Here is a 20,387-nt window from a genome sequence, read left to right as displayed (position 1 = left end):
AAACTAGAAGCTTCTCCTGGAGTTCTCTTTCACACTAATGTCAACTTTTGGGTTTCTTCCCAGATGAAGCCGGGGACACTGGAGGGAAACAATGGTAAATTCATCATTGGTCAGTGGTGCTTTAGGTCCTGGTCGCTTTCAATCCACCCGCTTCTGTTTGTTTTCAGACCCCTCAAGTAGCTGCTGCACGTGTTCTGTCCAGGCTCTCAGGTGTAGCTGCATTCAGAGGGAGAGGCAGGTGGACGATGCTGTCCCATCTCGGGCAGAACCAAAACTTCTCCCACAGCGTGGCTTCAGACTGATGAGAAAGGAGAGATTTACCCAAAGCCGAGTTCCAAAATGAATGAATGTATTTGTCATAATGGTCCATGGAAAAAAGTGACTTAGATACAGAATTATCTAAAGGCTGGAAAGTGGGTGAGGTGGGGGGCAGGAGCAGCAGGAGACCAAGTAGCATTGGCTGCTGAATCTTGGCAGGTTTGTCCGGCTCCCAGATCCCAGACTGGTGGCGTGGATGTTCTGTGGGATGTGCTCACCCTTCAGCAGATTAGTCATGTGGTTGCAGAGGTGAAGGACAGCACAGTGTTTTTATAGCCTGGGGAGGCTTGGGGGTGGTCCGTAAAGAGAAGGAGTTGATGAAGGTAGGAGACTCTTGGTGCTTAGGGAGAGGGGAGCAAGGGAGGCATTTTGGAGGGAAGGATGGGATGTGGACAGCCTGTGGGAGGCAAGGCTGAATAGTTGAGATTGTTACTAATGGAATGAGTAGTATTGTTAGTAACAAAGAATATGAGCTACTAGGTACCAACGGAAAGAGAGTTACAGTCAGCCCTCCATATGTGTGGCTCCACATCCCAGTGAATTCAACCAACTGCAGGTTGAAAATATTCAGGGAAAAATTTCCAGAGAGTTCCAGAAAGCAAAACTTGAATTTTCCGTGCTCTAGCATTTACATTGTATTTGCAGCTATTTACATAGCATTTACATTATATTAGGTATTATAAGTAAGGAGGATTGTGTAGGTTATGTGCAAATACTAGGCCATTTTATACAAGGGACTTGAGCATCCCTCGATTTTGGTCTTCCTGTGGGCGTCCTGGAACCATCCCCTATGAGGGATGACTGTGCTAATAGTTTGACCAGTTAGTGTAATGCCTTCTATTCAGTACCTTAAAATTTAACATTTCATTGTCTGCTGTCTGGAATCATCCTGTAATTATCTCTTGTACTCAATCCATTGTCTTTCGGAAGGATGAGAGCTGCTCCGTATACTCTTTTTGTATCTCCCCTGAGGCTTTAAGAAGAAAAAATTGAGCTCACCCTACACCCACACCCACCCCCACACACACACACACACACACACACCCCTAAAAATTTCTTTGGGGGGATGGGACTGGAGCATCTTGAAATTTTATAGAGCTCCACACTTAGCCCATGCACACAGTTGGGCAAATGATTCTTGTTGATTATTTGGCTGGAAATCTCAATAACAAAGATTGAAAATCAATTTTCTTTCTTCTCTGGCGTCCCAGATTCTAATTGGGCAATTTTTACTTTGCCAGAAGTCAACAAGGGTTTAAGTGGTTTATCTGAAGCAGGATATTGCAAGTCCACATTTGAATTATAAACATTGAAAAGGAGAGGACAGGGCCTAGGTGGCTTTTTGGTAAGGTGTCACGTGCACTTTCATCCTTCACAAATATTAACAGGCGATCTGATGGCATGCTTTATACCTGCTACCTTTGATGCCGAGTGCCTGTCACTCACCTGAACCCGCTGTCAGCCCCAAGCCATGTGACCTGTTTGAATCCGTTAGTATTCGTGTGAAATTTTCATACCCACCACAAGCGCCGTGTCAGATCTTAAATCCCCATCTCGCTGCCCAAAGCCATTTTGAGATAGAGAAAAATTACTACAGTTCAAGTGTCTTAAAAGCCAATGTCACAAGGGTCCAAGGCCCTAGAACATATTACATAATCTGTTCTTAAGTATTGGCATATGTTAGTGGAAATTAGACTCTATCAGGGCCCCCAGATGGTGCCACTATCATAACTTATTTTAGTATAAATATCTTTAAGGCCTTTTATACGACTTGAAATTATCATACACAAAGCAAGTTTCTTTTTGCTTGAACTAGGAAACGAAATAAGAGCTTCACCCATTCTGCCTCACCCAACTTCTCATGCGATACCATTCCAGAACATTTTTCTGGACGGAGCTTCGCTTTTCTGACTGTTGTATCTAAAATGAAAACCTCTCTTTCACTGAGCATGGTTTAGCAATGCGTTATATATCCTGTCTGTGTGTGTGTGTGTGGTGGGGCGTAGAGGAGGGCCTTTCTAATGTATGATTAAATTCAGAATGTGGAGCCCTGAAGCAGAATTTCTGAAGGCCTCCTGGCTTTTGGCCTGTAAGCTCGTATTACATTGCATCATACCCTTTTGGGAATACAGCTGTTTTATATGTTCATATTAATGGTAACTCAGAATGAAATAATTCAAACATCATCACCTCAGAAATATTCATATGACAACATTTAATTTAAAACAGTTGATTTTTGTTTTTGTTTTTGCGGTACGTGGGCCTCTCACTGTTGTGGCCTCTCCCGTTGCGGAGCACAGGCTCCGGGCGCGCAGGCTCAGCGGCCATGGCTCACGGGCCCAGCCGCTCTGCGGCATGTGGGATCTTCCCGGACCGGGGCACGAACCCGCGTCCCCTGCATCGGCAGGCGGACTCTCAACCACTGCACCACCAGGGAAGCCCTAAAACAGTTGATTTTTATTCGTGCAGTAGCAGAATTAGAAAATCTCACATAAAATTTGAGGACCGTAATTAATAGTGATATTAATGATTATTATCCCTACACTCCTTAGAAATCACTAGAAATCTTTACATGTTTAATTTTTTTTCAGTGTGCCTGAAATATTAAAATAGAAAATCAGTGGTTTCATTCACAGAGACTTAAGTGAAGCTTTTTTTTGTTGTTACCAAGTGCCTTTGTCTACCTTTTTATAATATCGTTTCCCCTCCATCCCCTTCTAAGATCGTCTGGAATTTGTCTGTCCTCAAGTATTTAACAGGCTCTCAAGTGATCTCAAAGATGCCATCATATATTTCAAGGAGGTTTAGATATACTCTAAAAATGACAAATTAAGTGCATCACAGAAAGTCCATGTGCTGTGATTAATCACATTAACCTCAGATCAGGGAGTCGCTCATAGTTAAGGAGAATTTAAGATCTGGAAGGAAGGCATTGAAGACTTGGTGAGGGAGCTGAGCCCTGGAGGGCTTACCCCGTCAGGCAGGACACATGAGCTGGGTCTCTTCCGAAGGCCTTGTACCGTCACTCACTCTCATTCATTCATTCACTGCCTTTTCCCCTTCAGCTTTTTGCTTTTTAAATATACTCAGAAGTCTCCTTTAAACAAAAATACCACAAAATATCCCACAGGGTCTGTCAACTCCCAGCTCCAGCTACTACCAGCTCTGTCTTTCTCTTCATAAACAGACTTCTTTTTCTTCTTCTGTTTTTTATTGAAGTGTAGTTGACTCACAATATTGTGTTAGTATCAGGTGTACAGCAGAGTACACAAACTTCTTGAATGAGTTGTCCACACTCAGGAGACCTCAACTGCACTTTCCCTGGGCTTCTGAGGTTTTCCTTCTCCCCCTCTGAGGGTCCTTCTCTGTTTCCTTTGCAGGTTCATCTTCCTCTCCTTGAGCCATTAAAAGCCAAGCTCCTCAAGGTGCCCAGTGTTGGGTGGGCCATCTTTTCTCCCACCTCTCTGTTCTCTCCTCTTTCCCACACCTGTGGCTTCCTTTATTAGAGATGACTCTCAGATGTATATAGAGATACCACATTCTCACGCACACACACGTATATGCACATATATATGTATACATCTCTACCTGATATCTGTAGAGATGTGTGTGTATATGTGTATATACACATGGATCTTAGGTAGATATGTACACATACATATGTATGTATGTCTGTCTCTATATTTTGAGGTATATAGTTCATCTATAAACTTTTTTTTAATTACCATCAGGATTAATAAGCAATTCTTAATCCTCCAACTTTCTAGATTTCTTCATTTTGATCATTTAACAGAATATACTTGATAAGAACCAGGCGTTCTTTCAAAAGTATGCTTGCCAACATCAGGAGAACATCTTAAACAAAATATGCTTTATTTCAGCACCATATCTTCTCATCACAGAGCACCAAATTATCAAAAACTATGCATATATATATATATATAATAGAGAGTAAAGTCGGTAGGAAAGTGGGTAGGTTGGTAGATGGACAGATGGATTGAGAGATCTCCTAGGCGTTTCTTCTGGAGCTTCAGCTCCATATTTCTATCTGCAAAAGGCATCTCAAATCCATTATGTGTAAAACCAAACTCAAGATTTCTCCCCCAACCTGATTTTGGTCCTTTTCCAGTGTTCTCAGTCAGTGTGAACAGGTCCCCATCCAACTAGTTACAGCAAAGCCCAGGAGCATCTTCTTCACCTCCCCGGTCCCCCTATCTGGCCCATCATGAATCCTGGTGAGCTTATCTCCCAAGTATCTTCTGGATCTGTTTATTGACCTCTTACCCCTCCCTTCCAGTTCTGAGCCGCCATCATGTTTGACCTGGACCACTGCAGTAATCTCTTACCTTGTTTATCTACATTTCCTCTCGCCCTCTGGTACATTCTTCAAACAGTAGAAAAAATGATCTTCCTGAAACTCACGTCTGATTGTGTGATGCTGCTGTTGCGCAAAGCCCTTCAGGGTCTTGCTGTTGCCCCTACGTGAAATACAAGATGCTTTACTGTATCCCGAGCAACTCTACATGCTCCGTCCTCCCCTCTCTCTCCAGCTTCACCTTGTGCAGCGCTCCCCCTGGTTTCCTCTGCCGTGTCTCCCATCCCTCATCATCATTATCACTTCTTCCTGTCACAGTCTGTTGGATATGCCCCCCGCCCCCCGCAAGAGCTTGTCTTAAGCACCACCTCCTTCACGGCATCGTTCCCTAACCTCCCCTGCAGCCAGCCCCCTTCTCGCATGCTCGTGAGCCGGGGGCAGGGTATCTCTCCTTCAGTTGCAGCTTTGCATTTATTTGTTTGGTTAGTGACCTCTTCCTCCTGCTTGTTCACAAGTTCCCTAAGGACAAGGTGTGTGTCCCACTCGTTCACCTCTGCATCCCCACCCCCAGTTCTTATCATAGCGCGGTAAGTGTTCATTCAGTATCTGTTGAGTGAATGGACACACAGCCGCAGCATGTGAAAAAGAAAAAATGAAGCACATCTTTTAAGCCAGTAGGTTTGTCCATAAAGGAATACGATAGAGGAAAGAGAAGGCACCAGCCTTAACAGAGCCCCTTTTATGTGCCAGGTGCTTTATACACATTATTTGGACGGAAAGAAGGAAGGGTCATGGGTAGTTTTGTTTTCTTTCATAACTCCTCGAAGGGATTTTTATGTGTATTTCATGCCAATACATGGGTGGCAAGATTTTTTTCAGTGATTTAACATGATATGAAATATGTCTCTGAAGTACTATCCTATTTTTCCATTAACATATTTTAGCAATTTTCAACTTGTGTGCCTGGGCATTTTATTAACAGAAAAAAAAAAAAGAATTGGATTAGGTATAATTAACACCTCAAATGAGATTGCCTTGTTAATCTCTAATGTCATTTTAAGAGCGTTAAGTACACATATATCCTGGACGTGGCTACTTAACTTTTGACTTTAGTGTGGCACACAGTTTTGAGTCCTAGTCATAAAAGGCATGTGGGAAACACCTTTCTTCATTGTGGTAATGGTGCCTTTCCATAATTGGGAAATATACGAATGCAATTTTATATGAGGGGGATAAGCAGACTGTAGGTGGATAATATCTGCTACTGCCCTTCTGAGTCTCCCAAAAACGTGTGCTGCTTCTCATGTTGACTCCATTTCTGCTAAAAAATGACAGCCATCAGAACCAACCCTTCGGTTGCTCGCTGTGGTTACGATCTAAACCCGCTAGGTTCTAACCGTATTGAATTTGAAGCTCCTTTGAGAATCCGTGACAGTATGTCACATGGGCAGGTGGATGTGCGGGTCTGAAGCTCCAGAGTGGCCATGTGGGGTATTGCTATTACCTGCAGGGTCCAGGTGGAGCTGGTACCCAACTAGAGGTCACGTGCCCTGTCCAGAGGAGGCAGCCAACAGTAGCCCAGTGACAGCACAGATCTACTGATACCACATCTTCTAATTTTTGAAGGGAAGCCAGAAACTCAGACTTTTATGTGAAAACTACAGATTTTTAACCGTTGACAGTGAAGGATTTTGTTTTTTACATCTGCGCGGGACACACAAAACACATCCATGAGCTGATTTTTTTCTCTGACCTTCGTTGCAGATTCTTTATCCCGGCTGCTAGTTCTTCACGGTCTCTCTCTCCCTCATCTGTCCAATACGGGTTCCTGCTGCTGTTTCACGTCCCCTGCATCTTGGCTGGACCTGACTCTCTCCTTTCTCCAAGCCCAGGAGGTCCATCTCCTGTCTCAGGCTCAGCCCCTCCCCTCGTCACCCTCACACGGAGCATCTCGCTTGTCCTGTGGGACCCAGCTTAGGTCCTTGGTGTCACCTCCTGCACCCTGCACTCATCACTTTGATCCGTCGTGGTTGACTTCTAGATGAATGTCTTATCTTCACAAATAAGTTGCATTCTTTTTCAGGACAAAGATTGAACATGGGGTTTGGGGGTGGGGGGTGGTTTGTTTTGAAGCTTGGTTGACTCTCAGGTGCGAATGGGACCAGAAAAGATAAGCAAATCTCCTAAATGCCTCCAGTGACAGGGAGCTCACTGCCTTCTGTGACATCCATGCCAGTTTGGGACAGCTCCTGTCTTAGAACGCATCTGTTTGCTTAATCAAGCTGAAATTTACCTCCCCACCTAATGATTTTGTTACCCTTGGGCATTTACACTGAATTCTTCTGCCCCTTGTACAATCATTTTCTGAACAAGCAGGACCCTAGTCAGTCCAAAGGAGCTGTTCTTGTGTGTCCAATGTAGTCGTCTAAACAGGGTTTTCTCAAGAAGCCGTGTTTTTACGTGGAAATAGTCACTGCATATGCGCATTTTCTTTCCTGTCGAATTCTGAGGGAGTTTTTAGTAACAGTGACCCTATTACTAAAAACCTACTGCTCTGACAGTTTCACCGTGTTTTCATTTGAATGCACTGTCCTTTGAGGTTTCTACTTCTATCGGCATTAATAAACATTTCCTAAATTGGTGACCATATGCTTTGCTTGATATTCTCACATCTCTTTGGTTACCTGATTTCTGTTTTTCTTTTCAACAATCAAAAGTCAAATTATCTGTATACTGAGTTTTAAATCTCTTACGATATTGTCATGCTTAGATCCCTCACTTCTGCCCTGGGTAACGTGAGAATTGTGACACTCGGCTCTAAAAATAAAAGCGTTTGAAGATTTAGAATTGGCTTATGTAAGCAGACTTCTGCGACGAAAGCCTCCCCTCACTCTGTTGTTGTGTAGGACACTGGAAATCACATCTCAGCTGCAGGATTCCATGTTAGAATGTCACCAGCTAACCAGGTTGCTCAGTGTAAGCTCATTGCTGTTTCTGTGCGTTCTTAGGTGCCGTGATACTCCTGGGAAGAACCAATATGTTTCGCTTTAACCATCCGAAGGAGGCCGCCAGGCTCAGGGAGAAGAGGAAGGTGAGCAGTGTGGAATCTCCTGTAGCTCACTCCACTCTGGGAGGGGCTGGGGTCGGGGAAGAGGGGGTCTCCACCCTGGTTCCAGCAGTTTAACTTTCTGGAGCACGAACCAGCCCATAGCCTGGATTGATTCTAGAGGGTTTGTTTCCCAGCGCATGGCTCCCTGGTGAAATAGGCTAGCAAGTGAGATCCAGAGCAGGAGGAGAGACACTGCGTCTCGACCCTCCTGTTGAGCGCTGCATCCCCTGAAAGGAGATGGGCGTCATTTCACATTAAGTGGAGAGTACCTTCCACTCAAGAGCATCTGTTTTAAGAGTTAACCCCATATCAGGATCACTTTCATCCAAAAGTTGGCTCACTTTTTATTTTCATTCACAGTAAATTGGATTTTTGATGAGGGTGTGAAGCAGAGAGGGGGTGAACTTAGGACGATGGGAAGAGGCTTCAGCTTGGATGGGGATGACTAGAGGGCACTTGAAGTGCTGGATGAGGGAGGTGGGCAGAGGACCAGAAAGAGACAGGAAGAAATGGAAGGGAGAGAAACCTGTCTAGGACGCCGTGTTGACTGTAGACTGAGGAAGGGAATTAAGTCACAGCTGAGTTTTCTGTGAGCCAGGCACTGTGCAGAACCTCCACATGTACCAGTTTATGTGCACAGAGGCCGTTATTACACCCACATCACAGATGATCGAGATGAGAAACTGAGGCTGGCCTGTCCCGTGGCCAGCAAGCGGGCAGCCGGGGCTGCAGCCCCGCATCTCAGCCTGCTTTTGCTGGGGCTGCCCAGAGTTGCCAGTGCCTTAAATGCGGAATGACGAGAAAGCCGCAAACCCCAGCCGTTTCCAGGGCTGCCGGTTCCAGCCTGTGAAGCCTATTGTCTGTTCCAGCCCAGAGTCGCCCTGGAGGGCCCTTTTCAGGACAGAGTTGCAGGGAAGAGAGGGAAGGAAACAGGTTTTAACTTAGTTATAATCACGACACAGGATGAGGGGAGGGAGGGCTGGCAGCGCGGGGCAGCTGACGTGGGGCCTTGGAGGCCCCTGGAAGGAGTTTGACTGTTTTCTAACCATTTGAGGTATTTAAGCAGTAGAGGAATGTGAAGATAAATTTACTACAAATATTAGGAAACTTTCCATGGAAGCCAAACAGGTTAGGCTGTTGCTCTTTTGGTCTCCCTCCACCTCTCCCTCTCCCTCTTTGTCACTCAGCAAGTGTGAGTACTGCTCCTGCCAGGGGACAGGGTTGACACAGATGCCGTGACCCCTTCCCTCCACTTGAACGCAGCAGCCAGGTCAAGGAGATCCACAGGGCTGTGCAGTTCCCGCCCGAGCGCACTGCGGCCCTGCTGGCCTTAGCGTGGGGCTTGGGCTCCAGACGGATCCCTGGCCTGACCCCTGACGTGCATCCTCAGAGAGACCAGTTGTGTGCAGGCTGATGGGGGGCGTGAGCGCCTCGTTGCCTCTCCCCAGTGGAGCGTGGGGAGCACAGAGCGCGGCCTTCCCTTGCTGCCGAGGTAACCGCTCTGCCCTGTGTCTGCTCTTAGAGTGGCCTTCTGTCCTCCCTCAGCTTGTCCATGACCGACCTGTCCAAGTCCTGCGAGAACCTCTCTGCCGTCATGCTGTACAACCCAGGGTGAGTGGACTGCGGCGTTGCCTCCCCTGGGGTTTTCACTGTTGTGGTGTTTGTCGTGTCGACTCCATTTAAGTCATTAATTAAAAAAAGAAGTCAGTTAAAGAAAATAAAACTTCTGCAGTCAGGCCTCCTTATCACATCAGCCGTAGTCATTTTCCACGTTCCTTTACAGCCCTTGCTGTGTATGGACACCCTTTAACTTAGTTATAATCACGGCAGAGGATGAGGGGAGGGAGGGCTGGTGGCGGGGGGCAGCTGACGTGGGGCCTTGGAGGCCCCTGGAAGGAGTTTTCTAACCATTTGAGGTCTTTAAGCAGTAGAGGAACATGAAGATAAATTTATTACAAATATTAGGATGTGTGTCATCTGGAGAACGTAGCATAGAAGACTATTAGGAAGCCACTTCCTTATTCCCGGTGGGAGGTACCAGTGGCTTGGGTCTGGGTGGTCACCATAGTGATGGGAGCATCGTGGAATGAAGGGCGGGTTCCCAGGCTCCGGGTTTAAACAGTTGGGCAGGTGATGCACTTGCTCCTGAGGTGCGGGAGGCAGGGATGAGCAGTCTGGGCTGGCGGTGGGGTGAGGGTTCAGTCAGTGTATCTTTCCTATTAGGTTGGAAGTTTTTCGAGGTCAGAGGCTTATCTTACTAATTTCTGTATTCTAGAGTGTCATTCACATAAGCTGCTTGACGAATGTTTAGCAGACAGATTAAGAATGAAATTTTAGTAAGACACTTGTGCCCTTTGCGGGCAAAAGGATTTTCACTAGTTGCTCTGGGCATTGGTGTTCTAAATGGTGGGAAATGACACATTATGCAAAGGAATGTGTTTCTGTGCACGAGTCAGTTTCCAAATGGCACTGCAGTTGGTTGAATAACCTCGAATTCATGTTCGGGGTCCTCAGGCAAAAGGTGGGAAGAGGGCCTCGTGACAAAGTGAAGACTTAGGCCAAGGCTGTCAGAGAATTCAACGAGAAACACTCTGCGGTCGGCTGAAGGGAGGGTGCTGGATGGGTTGGATGCTGCGTCCTGTTCATCTGGCTTCGGTTAGCAGACACATTTCGTATCTGCCACCCTTGCACTACTCATTTGTACAAATTCAAATTCAAATGGCTTAATACTTCATCATACCTTCATTCCCCCGACTCCAGGCCCCGCCCCCAACTTGCCACCTGCTCTAGAGAATGATTACCCATGAATTAAAACAGAATTGGAGAGAAGTTGCTGCCTCTGATTTATGGGAAGCAGACACCTTGTAAAGTTCTGTGCTCCAGCGACTCGGCCAAACAAAGCGGGATTAAAGCCAAGCTGGGCTGTTTTTACCTTTTTTGATGTTACAGGTGTAACTATCCTTGGCCTAAATTAAGCGCCACGCGATAAACGGGAAGAATGTTGAAAGAAGTATGTTCACTGCTTGGACACTAGCTGAATAGTTGTTACTTAAATCTAATAAGGCGCCTGCACACAGAGTGTGTTAGTTTCTCAAGATGGAAACTTAGGGCTGAGATGCTTCAATAGGACAACGCGCATTTATTGAGGGCGAGGGGAGACCATAAGTGTCAGGTGCCGTGTTCTCTCTGCCTAAGAAAATGGACACATGGGTGTGAACCCACTTAGCGTGAAGTCATGGAAGTTATATGATTCAGGATTAGTAGCCTGTGACCTGGGAGGGCCAATGGGAAGGGAATGGTGCAAACTGACGTGCTTGGAAGGGATTCTCTTCCGGTGTCCATGCCTTGTAATGTGTTGGGTGATGTAGAAAACCAGAGACTTTCAGAAAGAATCTTTCTTGATGTTGAGATCACCTCCAGCCAGCATCATGGGATCTGTGCCATAAGCCTAAATAACGGGAACCCACTTGTCCTCCACGCTTATGGAGACCAGGCATTGTCCCCTGTATAACATCGTCCCCAGTTCTCCCCTCTTCTGTGGACTCTCATTGCCGTAGCAGTGCGCAGCCTGTGGTAAATAGCCGGGGCCCATGGCAAGGGGTGGGTGGTGTGGAGGGTATAGCAGGGCTGTGAGGAGGCTTAAGTAGTAACCCTCCTAAGTCCCTGGTCCAGCACTTTCTTCTCCATAGTTGAGAATATAAAGATGTTAGAAGTCTATAAAGATGCCTTATCTCAGAGAACAAAGTGGATAGAACACTAACCAGAGATTCAGCCCTGGATGCCCGCCAGGTAGGAACCCCAAATCACTCCCTTCTGTTCTACTTGAGAATTCTGTTCAAGATTCACAAAAAAAACTGGATTCTGTGCTGGGCCCTGAGATGTTTGCAGGAAGAGGTTTTCCCCTGGAGAGATGTTCTGGGAAGGAACATTTTATGAGCAAACAAGGTGAGTGCTGGCCACAGCCATGCTGAGCTTAGGAAGTGATAAGAGGATTCCGCAGGTTGGGGCCTGACTGGGGGGCGCTCTGAAAGCCATGCCTGGGCGTGAGCAGGTTGCTTTGATAAACAGATGTCTGTTCTTTGAGGAACTGCGCTTTGGGGTTTGGGAGGATGGAGCAGGAGAGAGGGCAGCTCAGGTTCTGCTGGCACAGTCACAGCACCTGTGTACACGTAACGTTTTTATAAGTTCTGGTTAGTGTGTTTAGAATTTATGATTATGAACAAAATGTATGGCCCAAAATACAACAGAGAATTATTTTCTCTATACTCATAAGCATTTGCTAACTCATTTCTTCACTCTTTTTTTTTAAATTGTGCTAAGATACACTTAACATGAAATTTCCCATCTTAACCATTTTTAGGTGTACAGTAGTGTTAAGTGCGTTCACATCGTTGCAGCTAACCTCCAGAACTTTTTTCCTATAAAACTGAAACTCTGTACCCATTAAGCAGTAACATCCCAACCCCCCTCCCCCTCACCCCTGGCAACCGCCATCCTATTTTCTGTCTCTGAATTTGACTGCTCTGGGTACCTCATATAAGTGGATTCATACATTATTTATCTTTTTGTGACTGGCTTTTTTTTGTTTGTTTTTTTTTTTTTGTGGTACGCGAGCCTCTCACTGTTGTGGCCTCTCCCGTTGCGGAGCACAGGCTCCGGACGTGCAGGCTCAGCGGCCATGGCTCACGGGCCCAGCCGCTCCACGGCATGTGGGATCTTCCCGGACCGACGGGGCACGAACCCGTGTCCCCTGCATCGGCAGGTGGACTCTCAACCACTGCGCCACCAGGAAAGCCCGTGACTAGCTTTTTTCACTTAGCATAATGCCTTCAGAGTTCATCCATGTTGTAGCAAGTATCAGAGTTTCTTCCTTTTTAAAGTTGCATAACATCCCATTGCATGTATGTATCACATCTTATGTATCCATTCATCCTTCGATGAACACATGGGCTGCTTCCACCTTCTGGCAGTTGTGAATAATGCTGCTCTGAACACGGGTGCACAAATATCTGTTTTGAGCCCCTGCTTTCAGTTCCTTTGGGTATATACCCAGAAGTGGGATTGTTGGATCATATGCTAATTACGTTTTTAATTTTTTTGAGAAACTGCCACACTGTTTTCTGTCTTAGGTGCAGCCCTGTTACATTCCTACTAACAGCGCCCAAGGGTTCCAGTTCCTCCACATCCTCACCAATACGTGTTATTTTCTGTTTTTTTTCTTGTTAGTTTTTTCTTTTGTTTTGTTTTGTTTTTGATAGTGGCCGCCCTAATGAGTGTGACGTGGTACCTCATTGTGGTTTTTCTTCAGTCTTTGTTTTCTTTCCATTTTCTTAAGAATTTCCAATCTGGAAAGTAGTGTTTGGAAGTATAGAAAGATGGAAGATCTGAAATTCAGCTCCCCCAGTAAGTTTAGTAAATAACTGATGAGTGTCAGTCTGACAAGGATCCATTTCCTGGTGACTCCCTCGAGCCCTGCCAGGTTCAGTTCACAACCAGCCCGTTCGCCTGTATCTCAAAGCCCAGTCCATGGGGTAGGGCTTCAGGAGGTGTTTCTAGCCAAGGAGAGATGTGATCATATTTGCCTTGAGAGGGAACAGTGAGGGCGCGGAGGGAGCTGTGAGAGGGACCTGGAGGTGAGGCCTGAACTGAGGTAGCAGTGGGAGGAAGCTAGAGGCAGCGGTGGGCTGCACAGGCGCCCAGGGCAGGAAGGAAGTGATGAGGCCCGAATGGATGTGGGAGGGAAAGAAGGAAAAGCTGGTAACATCCATTTTCTGGCTTAAATAATTGGTCCGGTGTCGCATGCTCTCCAGCTGAAATACAGATACAGGAGGAGGGCCAGCTTGTCGAGAGGCAGGGAGAATGCTGAGCACAGCCTTGAGAAACTGGACCCCGGGCTGCGAACTTCCTCCTGGGAGTGATTGCACAGGAGCACAGGGTCGGCCGCCGGGCGCCCCGTGGGGAGCGTGGGGGCCTCTGCAGCCTGTCGCAGGCACAGGGTGAACGGGGGGCCCCCGTTGACAAGCCCTCCTGCTCGTTCCGCATCCACTCAGCTGCGGGGTGAGGGCCCTTGTTTGGCCAGCCTGTGCTGGGGCTCAGTTCCCTTGGAGCGTGCTCTAGTGTACAGGGAGGACTGTGGGGAAGCCTGGCGGAAAGCAGGGAGCCAGGAGCCTTGTCGTTGCTTGTGACGCTTGGACTCCTCTGGGTTGACTCTGGGTGAGGGCAGCTGTGCAGCTCCACCCAGGCCCCTGCCACAGCGCCCCGCTCCTCACCGTAGGGGGTCTGTGTCCACCTACTCGGTGATGGGTCTCACAGGCTTCAGCAGGTGGCCTGGCCCTGGTGACAGTGCAGAGTTTGGGGTCCCTTACCCCGTATTTACCTCTCTTAGGACCAGTTTGGGATCAGTGTTCTGCTTTTAAACCTTCCTCCCTCTTAGGCGAACTGGCTTTTGGCCTTCTTAATGATTCCCTGACGCTAAGTATTGGCTTAATAAATGTTAGCTGCCCCCCAGCGCCGCCCCCTCCCCTGCCCCAAACCTCCTCTCTTCTTCTTTGTTTCTCTCTTATTAAACCCTCGTGAAGGGACTTCCTTGGTGGTGCAGCGGTTAAGAATCCGCCTGCCAATGCAGGGGACATGGGTTTGAGCCCTGGTCTGGGAAGATCCCACATGCTGCGGAGCAACTAAGCCCATGTACCACAACTACTGAGCCTGTGCTCTAGAGCCCGCGAGCCACAACTACTGAAGCCCGCACACCTAGAGCCCATGCTCCGCAACGAGAGAAGCCACCGCAATGAGAAGCCTGCGCACCACAACAAAGAGCAGCCCCCGCTCACCGCAACTAGAGAAAGCCCGCACACAGCAACGCAGACCCAACGCAGCCAAAACTAAATAAACAAATAAATAAATAAATTTATTTATTTTAAAAAAAAAACAACCCTCATGAAGACGTCTTTGTTAAGAGGCCGGGACTCTTCTTTAGTGTCAGCTGCTCCTGTCCCTTAAGCACCGGCCAGCTTTCCAGTTACTTAATAGAAGTCATGGCCCACAGTATCCCTGGAGAAAATAATTTTTCTCCCCGAATTGGCTCCACCCAGGGACTCCGTCTTCCCAGCTCTTTCCCTCTTCCTGTCCCCGCCCACACTTCGAGCAAGTTCACTCTGAGAATGTTGCTGCCCATCATCGAGGGGGAATGAGCAACAGGGATTTTCCTCTTTAAGTGGCCGACATGGTCCATCCGTGAGGAGCAGCTGACGTTCTGCATTCATCAGGGCTCTCGTGACCCATGCGCGTGATACCTGGTTTCCTCTACGAGGCGACACAGGGGGGACTCGTGGACCTGCCCCTGGAACCTGTCCGGCCTTGAGCCGAAGGGTGGGGCTCACCGCACCCCCTTAGCCCTTCGTGGTGACCCCTTCTTCCTGCAGGAGCCCCTCCTCTTCCCAGCAAGTGGCCTGGCCCTCAGTGCCTCTGGGATGCCCTCCAGGCCCCGACATAAGCACCCATTTGTCTCCCACCATTACCTTCTGCCACTTTCCACCTTGAACTTCAGGCTTCGGTTTAAGTGGACAGAACGTCTTTCACACCTCTCTCCAGGCCAAATCTATCTATGAGACTGTCCACAAAACCCACTCTTCTTCCCGGGGGCAGTCCTCTTCATCTTTCAAGGTGAGTGTAGGAACTGTCTCCTCAGAAGCACTCTGTGCATCTCCAGTTTGAGCGAAGTGCTTCCTCTTCGTCCTCTGGCAGGTGTTTGGTGCACACCTTTATCATCATAGCTTTTTCCCGATTCCTTTAGTTGATGCTGGTGCCTGCCTTCCCATTAGGCTTCCTGAGGGCGGGGCCGTGCCCTGCTCCTCTTTGAATGTCAGCATCTCAACACAGTGGGCACTTCACAGATGTTCACCAAGATGTAGGTTTGCAGCCGAAATGCTCTCAGCGCGGGAGATGTGTCTGCTCATAGGTGTCTAGGTGCCTCGTGCTTCAGATGGGTCCTTATGCACTGTTTAGCATCTCCAGACTAGCTGGGCCTTATCTTTCTTTTTTTTTTTTTGTGGTACGCGGGCCTCTCACGGTTTTGGCCTCTCCTGTTGCGGAGCACAGGCTCTGGACGCGCAGGCTCAGCGGCCATGGCTCACGGGCCCAGCTGCTCCGCGGCATGTGGGATCTTCCCAGACGGGGGCACGAACCCGTGTCCCCTGCATCAGCAGGCGGACTCTCAACCACTGCGCCACCAGGGAAGCCCTGGGCCTTTGTGAGGCTCTCACGCACACAGATGTACTTCGTGCATGTTTTGTGGCTTTCTTGACTGTTGCACATGCACATCTCTTGGTTTCCTTGGTATCCTATAGACCTGAGTATGTTTTTTTTGCAGTGGATTTAAAGTTTATGCTACTTAGTACTCAGTTCCTTTTAGAACAAAGCTCTCTGAAAGAATTACATCAGGTTTGCAAATGACTGTATCCAGTAAGATCCAACTTATCTTCAGAGCAGTCAGTTTCAACAGGCAACCTAGTAATTGTCCAAAAAAACCCATGCTCTGAATCATAGTAAGATTTGGACTTTTTAAAAGTGAAGTCTTTGCTACCCAGGAACATTTTATGAGCCCAACTGGGCATGTCATGTTGGATGTATCGTTTCTAAGGTAGTTTAGGAACTCACTGCCGGCCCGCATCGTAGGCTTTCTGGAAACCAGGGTTTGTAGGCACACATGCGTGGTACTTAGTGCCAGAGAATTTTTGGAGGAGGCAAAGCAGCCTGGTGACTTCCTTTGAGAGTCAGCTCCGCTTTGAGAAGCGCCCAGCCAAGATCTTTGCCAGGAAACTGTTTCACTGCAGGGGAAACGTCCAAGCCCACTCCTCAGGCATCCTCTGTCTTGCTCTGAGGCTGCAAACAGGCAGCTAACTTGGCAGAAAGCAGGAGCTTTCACAGCTTTTTGAAAGTGCTCTGAGCAAAATTATATACATTCCAAGTTCATTTCAGTCTTAAAAATAAAGGGAGAAAATGTCATTTGTGCATTGTCCTCCTTTAAGCACTGACCAGCGGCGAGCCTGTTGAAATGGATATACTGCATTCGAAGAAATTCCGAAGAGGAGAAATGCCTGGGTTTCAAATGCGGTTGGGCCAAAAATATCTAAAGTCAAAAATCAAACCTCTCTTTGGCAAGCCGTCCAAGGAGCTTTATGGAACGTAGCGCTGATGGGGTTGATGGGCGTCAGGGCCAACTCAGGGCTCAGTGCAAGGCCCCTGACTCTGAAGGCTGTCTGAAATCATCGACAGTCAGGGGATAAGGACAGATGAGTGATGGTTATTTTTAACCTAACGTTTAATTTTCGTGTGTTAATCATTACGGAAAATTTAGATATCACAAACAAGCAAAAAAGAAGAAACTACGGCAGTGAACATGTTGCTGTATATTCTAGTCTATACCTCTGTCCCACCATGTAGCCATCTCTTTCTCTCCGTGTGTGCACATGTATATGTACATTCATTTACATATATACATTTATACTTATATACATTTATATGTGTTCTTTTACCAGGATGGGTTCACACTGGGCTTGTTTTATGCACTTACATATCTTTCCCCTTCGTATGTATTAACCTACATCATTTTAACATCCATGTGAGATTCCATCGTATGGATATGCCATACCTTACTTATCTTCTGTCGGCAGGTGTCTTGTTGTCTAGCTTTGAACTATGGCAAGCAGTTGGGGTGAACACATGTGTAGCTAAATCTTTGTGCTTCTCCGTGAGTATCACTTCCTCAGGTGAGAAAAAGTAGAATGGGATTACCAGGCCAGAGGGTGTATATATTGATAGTTTTAAGGCTCTTGATAGATGTTCACAAACTGTTCTATAGGATGGTTGTACGTATCACCACTATTTCTCTCCCACCAATACCACATGAGAGTTTCCCTTTCCTTGCAAACTGGAAAAGGATCCTCTTGACTCATAGACTGTGTTGATATGAACACACCCTCCTGGATGCAGCTCTAAGCTGTATTCACAGTAGCTGGAGTCTAGGCAATCCTGCTAACAGTGGCTCTCTCTGGAAGCGTGTCCTGGGCATCCTGATCATCACCCGGGATTCATCAGGCACCTCACTTGTCCTGTGCAGAGCTCCGTGCTGTGTGCAGTTCGCTCCAGCCTTCCTGCTCCTTCAGGTTTAGAGTAGGGTTGGGGTTTCGGAATGTGAAGCCGGAAGGAACTATATTCCGCAGGAAGAGTTCCGGGATTGCGACGCAGAAAGCCGAAAGCACCAAGATACGTTACTGGTGAGGACTTCTTACCAGCTGACAGCAGTTGTAGGAAAAGGAAGTAGTTTCATTTTCCTTCCTCTCTCCTACCCCTTCCCTATTTCTTCCTTAGGCTTTCCCTCCCTATTTCTTCCCTCCTTCCCTCCCTCTCTCCCTTCCTTCAACTGGAAGGATAAATACATCACACTGGGGAGAGAGTAAGAAAACGTCAGTAACCAGGTGCTTCCTTTGCTCTACTGAGCTTAGCTTCCCTCTACATTTCTGTCAGCTTCCAGGAAACAGTCACAGGATCTAATCTGTTCACTCAGTTCCCAGCATAGCACCTGGAACTTAATAGCCATTGTAATACATGTGAACCAAGTGAATTCAGTTCTTCCCCTTAATTCATACCAATGTAAAAGGGGCTTCAGAAACATAGCCTGGTCATAGCTGGAGATACTCTTGGTAAGACCCGCACCGTCAGGTGAGGTCATGTCCTCACTACGGGTCCTGGGAGGAAAGATTGCGTTGCCCGTGGATACAGTGCCCTGCTAGCCCCACTTTTCTCTCTTCTCTCTCACTTTCTGGGGCTTTATACATTGTTTTATCCTTTTTTTTTCTTGCTGACCTGGAGTGTGAAAGTTTTATACGTGTAGTGGTTGGCAATATTTATGTTGCTGGTGACTTGGCTGTGTTTTAGCTGATGGTTATTTACTGTGTTTGTCTCTGCTGGTTTGTCTTATTGGGCCTTAACATCTTTCAAAAGTTTGCTTTGCCGCAAGACTGACTTCCTCTCCAGTCTTTGGTCTCAGTGGTGTCGCTTTTTCATGGGCCATTTATTCACTTGGCGGTTGCTGTAGAGCCTTAAATAGCTTGTGAAGATGCACAGTCTTGGGGAACTGGCGGTGAACGCAGCTGAAAGACGTGAGCTTCTTCCTCCATTAACAGAGAACAGCGTCAGTTTCAGCCAGGCCCCGGGGATGTGGCGAGCCGATTCCAGACCACCGTGGTAGAGCAGATGCACAGTAGAGAGAGCCGTGCGCAGTGTTTGGTTTCCCAGTGCATTTAAAAACTATGTTTATACTGTAGTATTACATTATTCTGTATGTTAAGCATGCGGTAGGATTATGTCTAAAAAAATGTACATACCTTAATTTAAAAACACTTTAAAAATGCTAACCATCATCTGAGCCTTCAGAGAGTCACAAGGTTTTTGCAATAGTAACATCAAAGATAACTGATCACAGCTCACTGTAGCAAATATGATAAGAAAGAAAAGTTTTCAGGATAGTGAGAATTACTAAAATGTGACACAGACAGAATGGCCATCATCAAAAAAATCTACAAACAATAAATGCTTGAGGGGGTGTGGAGAAAAGGGAACCCTCTTGCACTGTTGGTGGGAATGTAAATTGATACAGACACTATGGAGAACAGTATGGAGGTTTCTCAAAAAACTAAAAATAGAACTACCATACGACCCAGGAATCCCCACTACTCGGCATACACCCTGAGAAAACCATAATTCAAAAAGAGTCATGTACCAAAATGTTCATTGCAACACTATTTACAATAGCCAGGACACGGAAGCAACCTAAGTGTCCGTCGACAGATGAATGGATAAAGAAGATGTGGCACATATATGTAATGGAATATTACTCAGCCATAAAAAGGAACAAAACTGAGTTATTTGTGGTGAGGTGGATGGACCTAGAGTCTGTCATACAGAGTGAAGTCAGTCAGAAAGAGAAAAACAAATACCGTATGTTAACACCTATATGTGGAATCTAAAGAAAAAAAGAAAAATGGTTCTGATAACCTAAGGGCAGGACAAGAATAAAGATGCAGAAGTAGAGAACGGACTTGAGGACACGGGAAGGGGGAAGGGTAAGCTGGGATGAAGTGAGAGAGTAGCATGGACATATATACACTACCAAATGTAAAATAGATAGCTCGTGGGAAGCAGCTGCATAGCACAGGGAGATCAGCTCGGTGCTTTGTGTCCACCTAGAGGCGTGGGATAGGGAGGGTGGGAGGGAGACGCAAGAGGGAGAGGATATGGGGATATATGTATACATATAGCTGATTCACTTTGTTATAAAGCAGAAACTAGCACAACATTGTAAAGCAATTATACTCCAATAAAGATGTTAAAAAAATAAAATAAATAAAATGTGACACAGAGACATGAAGTGAGCAAACGCTGCTGGGAAAATGGCGCTGGTTGACTTGCTCGATGTAGGGTTGCCACAAACCTTCAATTTGTTAAAAAAAAAAAAAAAGCAATATCTGCGAAGTGCAATAAAGTGAAGTCGGTCTGTACTGACTTAGCTTTTTCTTTCTTGTCCTTGAATATAACTCCACTGTGAGCCACTTTAAATGATGAGCTCCTTTGTTTCCTGTTTTCAGA

General features: G+C 46.7%; 1 protein-coding gene across 4 annotated transcripts in view; it reads left to right on the top strand.

Moving 5' to 3' along the window:
• LOC307198911 (kinesin-like protein KIF16B) overlaps positions 1–20,387 on the top strand; it is a 280,798-nt gene that overhangs the window by 141,835 nt on the left and 118,576 nt on the right. For all 4 annotated transcript variants that reach the window (XM_079946236.1, XM_079946235.1, XM_079946238.1 and 1 more), the window contains 2 exons: positions 7,642–7,724; positions 9,265–9,353. In XM_079946236.1, coding sequence (XP_079802362.1) covers positions 7,642–7,724; positions 9,265–9,353 — 172 coding nt within the window. The remainder of the gene's footprint in view (positions 1–7,641; positions 7,725–9,264; positions 9,354–20,387) is intronic.

The sequence above is a fragment of the Stenella coeruleoalba genome (genome assembly GCF_951394435.1).
Source record: "Stenella coeruleoalba genome assembly, chromosome: 15".
NCBI classification, from domain to species: Eukaryota; Metazoa; Chordata; class Mammalia; order Artiodactyla; family Delphinidae; genus Stenella; species Stenella coeruleoalba.
Note: the sequence above shows the minus strand (reverse complement) of the source record. Positions and strands in the feature narration are given on the sequence as shown.